Genomic DNA, 10,981 nt, shown 5'->3' with positions numbered 1-10,981 from the left:
GTCAATGTTTGCAATACATTATATTATTGATAAACTTTTGCTATTAATTATATATGCTAATACTTTAAATTTAATTATATGGTTAATGGGTAGAGAGCTTGTAATTAATTTTAAAAATTTGGGTAAAAATTAAAAAGGTTAATTAGAAAAAGAAATCATGGTTGTACATGGAAATGGTGAGAAATAGTTGGAGAAATTAATATTTGAAATGGAATCTTGAAACTTTAAATTGAAAATAATTAGTAGAAAAAGAAATAGGAGGAAGAAGAAGAAGAGAAGAAATAAAAGAAAAGAATAATACAAATGGGAAAGTGTGTATATATTATACAGTAAAGTAAAGAGAAGTTAAAGCAAAATTAGGTGGTGAGAAGTGAGAGAAGGTAGTTTATAAGGTGAGTGAGCGATCAGAGATTACAGAGGTGGCAGCTCTCTTCACGCGTCCCTCACACCCTCTTTCATTACTCTCTCTCTCTCTCTCTCTCTCTCTCATATATATAAATCTCCCTTCTTTTCTTTCTTCTCAATACAATATTTAATTTCTTAGTCTCTTAGGCGCGGAGTTCCGACGACATGGGCGGTGGCTCAGCAGTGAAGTGGTTGGCATTTTGGTGGCTGAGTGTTTGTAGTTGTAGTAGTTTTGTTTATGGGGGAAACTTTTATGAGGATTTTGAGATAAATTGGGGAGAAGATAGAGCTAAGATTTTTAATTCCGGTGCCCTTCTTTCTCTTTCTTTAGATAACCTTTCTGGCTCTGGTTTTCACTCTAAGAAAACCTACCTCTTTGGCCGGATTGATATGCAGCTCAAGCTCGTCGCCGGTAACTCCGCCGGTACCGTCACCGCCTACTATGTATGTACTCTCAGTACTCTTTCTTTCTTTCTTAACAATATTTTCTTCATTAAAATGAGGACATTACCATTTATTTAATAAATTTTAATAAAAATTATATTTACGAGCTATAGTAAAATTTTGAATTTTACGATAGATTGTAAATATTTTGTAAAATTTGTTATTTTTAAAAAATTTCTTAAATTTAGACTCTATATTACATTTATAGATACATAAGCTTTAAAAGTATGGAGATGTAGAAAAAACTATAAATTTCTAAAAATTGAAACTATTTAAAAATTATAGGTTAGCCATTTTACTAATTTTTTTTTGTAAATAACAGATTATTTTCAATTTTGATTTATTAGCATTTTGTTTAGATCATTATACTTGAACACTATTCATAAAATAACTACACTTTAATAAGTACTTTATTCTTTTTCTTTGTTTTTAATTATTTTCCGAGTATCATATAAAGTTACATGCTAAACTCAGTTGTTCTTAAATGGGCTTGAAAAGTTTAAGAGTAAGATGATTTATTTCTTGGAAAGAATATAAAATAATTATTAAATTGTCGTGATAGTGTATGCATCTTTGTCTATACTTTTTTTGTACATACAAAATAAAATTTAAGTTCACCATATTTTCAATTCGTATCATTCAAATAATATAATTTGGTCACTTAATTATTTTAATTTCTATACTTTCTAGTTTCTATATCAATTTAATCATTTGAGGTTTAAAGTGATATAATTTGGTTTCTTAATCATTTTAATTTCTATATTTTCTATATCAATTCAATGATCGAGGTTTAATGTGATACAAGTGGTTGTATTTAAAATTTTATAATAATTCAATATCTTTTAAGTTAAAAAAAGAGAAAATTTTAAAAAATGGTTAATTTTACAAAATACTTATAACCTATAGCAAATTTTATTACTCATAGTCATTGATATGTTAGAGTGATAGAAGACTATAATAAAATTCAAAATTTTGTTATAGCTTGTAAATATTTTAATTTATTTTGCCATTTTTAAAAATGTTCCTTAAATCTATTATTTATTTGTTTGTTTATTATTATTAGGTTAATTTTTATAAATATAACAAATCAGTAAAATAATTACACTGAGTAACAAAATAAAAAAATAAAAAAAACTTATGAAGGTGACTATTTCTTTTAAAATATTTCAAGTTTACTTCTCATTTTCATCATCTTTTCCTTTTTATCGTCTTTCATCTTTATTCTTTTACCATTTCTTTTTATATTTTTTAAAATAATAATTTTTTTTCAATCGATCATAAATTTTGTATTATTTTTTTTCAAAGTGTTATTTGGTTCCAAATATGAAAGATCTTGAAAAAAAATCGTTGGAGGTCAAAACAAGTAGTCAAATCTAAACGATCACTTGGTATTCAAATCTAAGAATTTTGATAAAACTTGTTTTTGTTTAGATTTAGTAGCCAAATCTAAACGATCTTCAGTATAAGATCGTGTACAAAATATATATTGCGCGCTCAAGTGACCAATTAATCATGTGTTGACATGGACATTAGTTGTATCTTCTATTTTAGGTTTATGAGTTTTTTCATTTTCGAAATTGTTTTATGTGTAAATATTTTGTCGATTTGTTTTATTTTTTTAAAAAAAATCACTTATTATTGTTATTATTTTGTTTAAAAGTCACGTTAAATGGCTATTTTTAAATATAAAGTAATATAAAATAAAGCATTCACAAAATATACCAAATTTTAGATTCTATTATAAATAGACATTGATAATAGATAGAAAAATGTAAAAGTTTATTATATTTTGTAAATATTTTCAATATCATTCTACACTCCTTTCTTTCTTATGACTTAATTACGATACATCCACTTATGGCGGCATATCATCACTAAAATCAAAGCCAATAAATAGAAACAAAAATGAGAAGGAAAATGACAAATGAAGGAGAGCCTAAGGCTAGTAAACAATTTAGATATTATATTAACAACAAGTGTTGATGTGATTAGGTAAATCATATAGCTAGCTGGAACTGTTGATTCACAAGCCATTGTGACTTTTTTGGGATTCTTTTGTCTAAAAAAGTAAAGAAATGATAAGATGGTAAAAATAGTGAATTTGAATATTGGATGATATTAATAAATCTATATTTGTATTTGTTTGTGTTGAGGTAGTTGTCTTCGGAAGGGCCAAGGCATGATGAAATTGACTTTGAATTTTTGGGAAACTTAAGTGGTGACCCATACATTCTTCATACAAATGTGTTCACTGAGGGAAAGGGAAATAGAGAACAACAATTCTACCTTTGGTTTGATCCCACTAAAAACTTCCACACTTACTCTATCATTTGGAATCCCCAACAAATTGTGTAATTAAGCTCAAACTCTCACACACACTTTTCTTTTTTCCTTTCTATCTCTAACTCAAAATAGTTATTGAATAATGAGTGGTGGTGGTTGTGTTGGTCAGATTCTTAGTGGACAACTATCCAATAAGAGAATTCAGAAACGCAGAGGTATTCGGCGTACCCTTTCCTAACACACAACCCATGAGAATCTACTCTTCTCTTTGGAACGCGGACAATTGGGCCACTCGTGGCGGACTAATTAAAATCGACTGGACCCACTCGCCTTTCACCGCATATTACCGCAACTTCAACTTCAACGCTACCACCACCACCGCCGACTACTCCTCCAAGTCCTCCTCCGCCGCTTCTCCCCATGCTGTCTACCAACTCGATGCATTCGGTCGGCGCCGCCTCCGCTGGGTCCAAAAGTACTTTATGATCTACAATTATTGTACGGATCTCAAGCGCTTCCCTCAGGGCCTTCCTCCTGAATGCAATCACCACCATTACTAATTTCCCCAATTCTGTTTTCCTAATTGATTACGGGTTTTCTCACGTCTGTGAACCTTCATGCTTCTTCCCTCTATTTCATGTACAAAATGTTTTCCTTTAATTTTCTCTACTTTATATATATCCAATAAAAGTTTTGTTATCTAAATGTTAGACGTGCTCGACACATTAAACCTCAAACATGATTTATATTTAATTTTAGACGAAAAGTCACGAACTGGGTCACACTTAAAATGATAATATGACCTTTTTTAAGAAAAGAAACAAAAACAAAAAATTGTATGACAGTATGGTCACATTTAAAATGAAGAGTGGGAATATCGTCACATTTGAGTGTTTGATAGTATGGTCCGAATGAAAAGTATTTAATAAAGAAATGGTTTAGGTCCTAGCTTGACATGTCTCCTATTATCATTTTTTTTGTTTTTTATGGATGCCCCATTAATTTATGAGTGTGTGTTTGCATCTAGACTCCAAAGTATTATATAAAATGAGTATGTTTTTTTCAATTCAAATTGTCCGGTTAAAGGTTTAGGTGTGTCAATTCTATTTAAGTTTGAAAATTTGTAGTGGGTAGCTTTTTTAGAAGATGATATAGCAAATATAGCATATTGTTTTAAAATTTTTCAAATACCCTTCACAACTTATTTCTTTTCTCCTTTTTAATGTCCAATTATTCATTATTTCTTCTTCCACTTTTTAAGACACTAATCATTCTTTCTCTTACCAGAAAAACAATAATGTTCATATTTCTTCTCCTCCTTTTCAAGGCCCTAATCATCTTTTCTTATACACAGAAAACGATTTGTTCTTCCGATCTTAATCTTAATTTTTGGGTATCAATTTTACATTTTGTGCAATATGAATTATAATGGTTGTTGATCGTAGTAATTTTACTTCATTTGTGATTTTTCTCTACTTTCTTCGATGTGTATTATGAGCTAAATTTGATTTCAAAGGATTTTATTTTCTTTTATTACGTTGGTTTGGTTTTACTTTGTCCATCAGTATTGTGATGTACTTATATTATAGGGAAATTTTTAAAAATAACAAATTTTACAAAATATTTACGAGGGATAGTTGCAAATTTAACAATTAAATTTAAAATAATTAAGTATATAGCAACTTTTTAAAAAAATTACAAATATAACAAAATTTGTCAAATTCTATCAATGATAGAGTCTATCACTGATAGATCATACGAGTCTATCAGTGATACAAGTTTATCAACGATAGTTTTGCTATATTTGCAATTTTTTTTAAATGTTGTTATATTCTTAATTATTATTCCTCAAATGGTCATCCATTAGAATTACTCTATTTATAACTTAGAGCAAAATTTTTAAATTCTATCACTCATAGTCACTAATATGCAAGAGTGATTGAAGTTTATCAATCACTATCAGTGATAAAATCCAAAATTTTGTTATAACTTATAAATAATTTAATTTATTTTGTTATTTTTAAAAATACGTCTATATTATATCATTGCAAGAAAGTGTCTATTTTGACCATCTTTTATCGAGGGCTATAAAAAACCTTCAAAAAAATGTACATTCAATCGGAGGTTTAGGAAAAACCTTTCAGAAATATATACTTTTTATCAAAAAATAATAAAAATCTTTAAAAAAGATATATATTTTATTGAAGGGCGGCTGAAAAACCTTCGATAATATCTACTCTTTATCGAAGGATAATAAATAACCTTTGAAAAAAATATACATTTATCGGAGGATAATAAATAACCTTTTTAAAAAATATACATTTATCAGAGGTTTCGAAAAAATCTTTGAAAAATATGTACTTTTTATCAAAGGTTAATAAAATCCATTGAAAAACATATACATTTTATGGAAGGCTTCTTAAACACTTTTGTTAATATCTACTTTTTATGAGTCTTTCTTATAGTATCTGGCCTGTCATTCTTATTCCATATGATTTGTCACCGTGGATGTGTATGAAAAAGCCTTATTTCATGCTATCATTACTCATTCCAGATCTAAAGGTCCTGTAAGTGATATTGATATATTTTTGCAACCATTAGTTGATGAACTGAAGTTCTTATGGGATGTAGGGGTTGAAACTTATGATGCTTCACTAAAACAAAATTTTAATATGCATGTTGCATTATTATGGATCGTTAATGATTTTCCAGCATATGGAAACTTATATGGTTGGAATACAAGAGGCACATTAGCTTGTTCTTCATGTAATTTTGATATTCGGTCACTTTATTTGAAAACTAGTGGGAAAATGTGCTACATAGGACATCGTCGATTTTTACCTGTAGAAAATGAATGGAGACTACAAAAGGAGTTGTTTGATGGATTTATTGAAGAAGAGCTACCTCCTAAAAATTTGTCTAGAAATGATATACTTGAACAAGTTGAATCAATTTGAAGAACATATATTTGGTAAGAGTGTGAAAAAGAGAAAACGTTATAGTGATTGGTTAAAGAAAAACATATTCTTTAAGCTACCTTACGGGAATACTTTGTTGTTGCGACACAATTTAGATGTCATGCATATTCACAAAAATATTTGTGAAAATGTAATTAGTATACCGTTAAATATCAAAGGGAGGACTAAAGATAATTTGAAGTCTCTTCTTGATCTTCAAGAAATGAATATAAGACAGGAATTGCATCCAATACAACAAGAAAACAAATTGTATTTGTCACCTTCATGTTGTATGTTATCATTAAGAGGAAAGAAATGCATTTTGCCAGCATTTGAATAAATTAAAAGTTTCAGATGGATTCTCTTCTATGATTGGAAGATGTGTCAATCTAAAAGGGAGAAAATTATTTGGTTTTAAAAGTCACGAGTATCATATTATTATGGAATATTTGCTCCCATATGCACTTCAAGGGTTAATGAGAAAGCAGGTTCGAGATGTATTGACTAAATTGAGTAGTTTTTTTAAGATCTTGTGCTCAAAAGTGGTTAAAGTGGAAGATATAAATCTTCTCGAAGTTGAAAATTCAGAAATTCTTTGTAAAATGGAAATGTTGTTTCCTCCATCGTTTTTTTTTTATATATATATATATAATGGTACATTTATTAATCCATTTACCAAACGAGGTTGGAGTTGGTGGACCAGTTTGGTATAGGTGGATGTACCCTTTTGAAAGATATTTAAGTAAGTTGAAAGCTTGTGTCCGCAATCGAGCTCATCCTGAAGGTTGTATAGCATAAGGTTATATCGACAATGAATGTGTAATGTTTTGCACCAGATATTTTCACACCATAGAAGCTAAGTTCAACCAAAAGAGAAAAAATGAAGATATTGATTATAGTTCTTATAAAGGATTATCAATCTTTAAACTTGTTGGTCATCCTACGGGATGAGTCAAACAAACAAGAAGGCTAACAATAGAAGAGTGGAGACAAGCCCATCTCTATATTTTAAAGAACTGTGATGATATCTTCCCATATATCAAGTACGTAAAACTTCTCTCAATTTTAAAAATTTCAATATAGAATCTAAAATAACCTTTTAACTTTTTTAGTGAGCACATATGAGGATTCCAACATCTTAATCCTAGAAACAGACAAAGAAAGCATGACAAATGAGTTTATAGAATGGTTTGAAAATCATGTAAGTGAGGAAAGACAATAGCTACGATACTTATTTTTCTGTACAATTTCTACTTATTTATAAATATGATAGTATTTTCTATGTAGGTTACTAAATTATATATTGATGGAAGCAATGAAGTTGACAAACAGTTATTAGATTTCTCTCGAAGTCCATCACAAGAAGTAACATGCTACAAGGAATATATTGTTAATTAATGGATTTAGATTTCGTATCAATGATATTATAACTTCAGTACACAACTTTTGTATTTTTAATTAGGGCCCTTGCAAAAAAAAGTTACGATAATAGAGCTTATGTCACTACATTTTCTAAATTACAAAAACGACAAATTTAAAAACTATGATTACTGTCTGATAGCCCTCCGATAGTACTTGATTTGAAACACAGACATCTCAAACCCATCAAATAGACTAGGAGGCATTTGATTTGAAAAATGTGTGCGAATGCATGGTTAGGATTTTTGTTATATTTAAAATTTTCGATAAAAGAATGTAAAAAATGGATTTTCATTAAACTCAACGGCACTTGAAATGAAATCTTGGATGGGCCCACTTAAGATGCCAGTGCCTCCACCGTACCCTCAAAAAGCAAAAAAGCTGAAATTCTCAAATTGTCCTCCCGGAGAAAAGCAACCTAGATTCAGAAAGTCACAATACGTCGTCGTTTGAAACATGAAAAAAAGCGGGAATTTTGAGCTTTACTATGGGCAAAGTAGTCCAAATGAAAGAAACTCGAAGATCGAGATTCTGCCCTTTGTCTGCTGTCTCAATGGAACATATTTGTCTTCTTCCCTTCTCCAAACTTATTCTTTCCCTCGCTTCTGCTTCTCCTTTTTTTCTCAAAAAACCCTAATTGAATCCAACAAAGAAACAATACCCATATTCTTCAGAAGTGTAGTTGTAATTTTTTCAAGCCAAAAACCCCTTTGTGCTGTTTGCAGAACCAAAAGGTCTATCTTATTCAATGTGAAGAAGAATTTTGTTCCAGTTCCAACCTTCTCTACTTCTTGTTCTTGGAGGATAGTAAAGTAGAGGAAAAAGCGGAAAAACCCCGTCATTTTGATATTTGATTTTGAAAAAAAAAAAGGAGTAAAAGAAAGAAAAATCTAATTTCCCTCTGCTTTACTCTGTTTAGTTCTTAGAGGAGCTTGCCATAGAACAAAGCTTCCAGAATGGCAGATCAGGTGCTGTCTAGTGCTTGCAGAGCTCTGAATTTGCTTTTGTTCGTTATTTTGACATCTAATTTGGTCAATGTAGCTTTCGTTTCCGCCAAATCAACTATAGAGCCATGTTCCAACTCCGATTCTTGCAATGCCCTGCTCGGTTACACTCTTTACACCGACCTCAAGGTGTCTGAAGTTGGTTCGCTCTTTCAAGTCGACCCCATTTCGATTCTCACTGCCAACGCCATAGATGTTTCATACCCAGATGTTGAAAATCACATTCTACCTTCGCAGCTCTTTATTAAAATCCCCATTTCTTGTTCTTGTGTTGATGGGATTCGTAAATCGGTTTCGACTCGGTACAAGACTCGCCCATCTGACACTCTCTCCTCGATTGCTGATTCCATCTACGCTGGTTTGGTCTCTTCAGATCAGATTCGGGAGGCTAATTCCATTTCGGACCCCTCTCTTCTCGATGTTGGACAGACTCTTGTTGTGCCACTTCCTTGTACTTGCTTTAATGGAACCGATAATTCGTTGCCTGCTATTTACTTGTCTTACGTTGTTCAACCTGAAGATACGTTAACTGGGATTGCTTTTAGATATTCCACTACTATCACTGACTTGATGGATGTTAATGCCATGGGCAATCCAGCGATTAAGGCTGGGGATATTTTGGCCGTTCCCTTGCCTGGTAAGTTTTGAATCTTCTTTGTTTCGCAATTTCAGAAATTTTGGGACTTTGATGTTGTTAATCTTCATTTACATGCTCAATGTTATGTTGAAATCTGTACTTGATTTATGTGGCCGTCAATCATTATAAATTGTTCTGAAATCAATAAATTAAGATAACAGAAAAACGTAAACAGGGAAAAGTTACGAACGAATTTACGTGGCTTTAACAATGTATGAGCTCGGCAAAGAAAATGACCTACTATTAGAGAAAGTTCAGAAAATAAAGAATAGAGGCACGACTAGCTGGGTTTTGAGAGTTATTTCTAGCCCTAGGTTCAAAAATGTAAATAATGCAAAGATGACAAATATATAACTACCTTGTTGCAGGAAATGAATTGCTGAATGTGCTATGGTTTAGTCATTAGACAGACTCGTAAGTTCATAATTAATTGTTTCTGAAGAGATGGGGATGTTTGTTGCTTCTTCTTTGCAGCTTGTGCATCTAAGTTTCCTTCATATGCCTCTGACTTTGGCTTGATTGTGCCCAATGGGAGCTATGCCATTACGGCAAGTCATTGTGTGCAATGTAGCTGTGGACCAGGGAACCTCAAGTAATTGAGCAGCTTTTTTTTTTAATTTTTCTTTCGTTGATATGGTGTTCTGATTATTGATGGTTTTCATTTGCTTAATCGTTTGTTATGAAACAGTATGTATTGCATGCCTGCTCCTTTTGCCGTTTCTTGTTCGAGTATGCAATGCAAAAATAGCAATCTAATGCTTGGGAACGTCACTGCACAGCAGAGCAGTGCAGGTTGCAATGTTACATCTTGTAGTTATGGTGGTTTTGTAAATGGCACCATATTGACGATGTATGCCTCTTTTTCTTCTCATTTGGTTTCAATCTTTTTGATTAAGCTGGGTGTGCCATTGTGGAGAGTTTCACTCAAAAAATCTTTTTGATCAATCTATATTCATATTTTACAGGTTGTCTTCGAATCTTCAGCCTCGATGCCCTGGTAATTGTTCTTTTTGTTTTGGTTTAACCTTTATGCCCAGAAAACTTGCCTTTTAGGTGTCTTGCTTGGCAGGTTCATCAAAATGTTAAAAGATTGTGAATTTAACTGGTTGATAGTTGCTTTTGAGCACTTGTCCCAAGTGCTTAATTAACTATTTATGTTGATTGGTGAATTTATGATAAAATGTTAACTGTAGAGTTTAAACAGATCCAATTTGCCTTTTCTGTGATTCAATTGAAATTCAAAACAATTACTTCAGTACCTATTTTCAGTTTAATGCAAACCTTATCATACTTTTCTTCATGGTCATTTCGATTTACAGGGCCACAGCAATTTCCCCCTCTTAAAGCCCCACCTACTACAGTAAGTAGGGATAAAAATTTTGCACCTGCACCTGCTCCTCAATTCGATGGCTCTGGATCACCTGCACCCAGTTCGGGATTGATCCCTTCAACAACTGGTTCTCTCCCTGGACTCCCGCCAGCCAGTGGCCCCATTGGTAGTACTTCAGGGATGAACTCAGCGCCTTCCACTGCTTCCTCATTGGTGAATCCATTAGCTAGTTTCCCTGCTGCCTTTCTGTTATTTATCCTCGTCAACTACATAATGTCATTTTCATTGTAATTTTTTTCACGGCGGGTCAATTTCAAAGGTGGGCTTTGTATTATTTGTGGTCTATATGTTTTGAGATTTTTCTTCTGTATGCTGGCTGTATGTAACTGTTATTAATTCTTCCCTGTTAAAACTGATGTATGGATGCGGCGAACTAAAGGTTTCTGGAGATTATTTCTTTGATTTCTTATAATTCTACTGTCTTAGAAGATACTGCACATCA

The 10,981-nt window shown here is 31.7% G+C and overlaps 2 protein-coding genes across 2 annotated transcripts; both read left to right on the top strand.

Annotated features, from left to right (window-relative positions):
* The first annotated feature begins 394 nt into the window (after window positions 1-394).
* LOC101216099 (xyloglucan endotransglucosylase/hydrolase 2) lies at window positions 395-3,837 on the top strand. The gene is made up of 3 exons (XM_004146736.3): window positions 395-849; window positions 3,007-3,200; window positions 3,302-3,837. Exons 1-3 carry the CDS (start codon window positions 571-573, stop codon window positions 3,690-3,692), a joined length of 864 nt encoding a protein of 287 aa, XP_004146784.1. The 5' UTR covers window positions 395-570; the 3' UTR covers window positions 3,693-3,837.
* A 4,219-nt stretch (window positions 3,838-8,056) lies between these two features.
* LOC101216338 (lysM domain-containing GPI-anchored protein 1) lies at window positions 8,057-10,981 on the top strand. The gene is made up of 5 exons (XM_004146737.3): window positions 8,057-9,149; window positions 9,624-9,741; window positions 9,838-9,999; window positions 10,115-10,146; window positions 10,469-10,981. The coding sequence occupies exons 1-5, from the start codon at window positions 8,465-8,467 to the stop codon at window positions 10,768-10,770; spliced, it is 1,299 nt and encodes a 432-aa protein (XP_004146785.1). The 5' UTR covers window positions 8,057-8,464; the 3' UTR covers window positions 10,771-10,981.

This window comes from Cucumis sativus, chromosome 6, assembly GCF_000004075.3.
Source record: "Cucumis sativus cultivar 9930 chromosome 6, Cucumber_9930_V3, whole genome shotgun sequence".
NCBI classification, from domain to species: domain Eukaryota; kingdom Viridiplantae; phylum Streptophyta; class Magnoliopsida; order Cucurbitales; family Cucurbitaceae; genus Cucumis; species Cucumis sativus.
The sequence above is the reverse complement of the archived record's forward strand: the minus strand, read 5'-3'. Positions and strand labels throughout refer to the sequence as shown.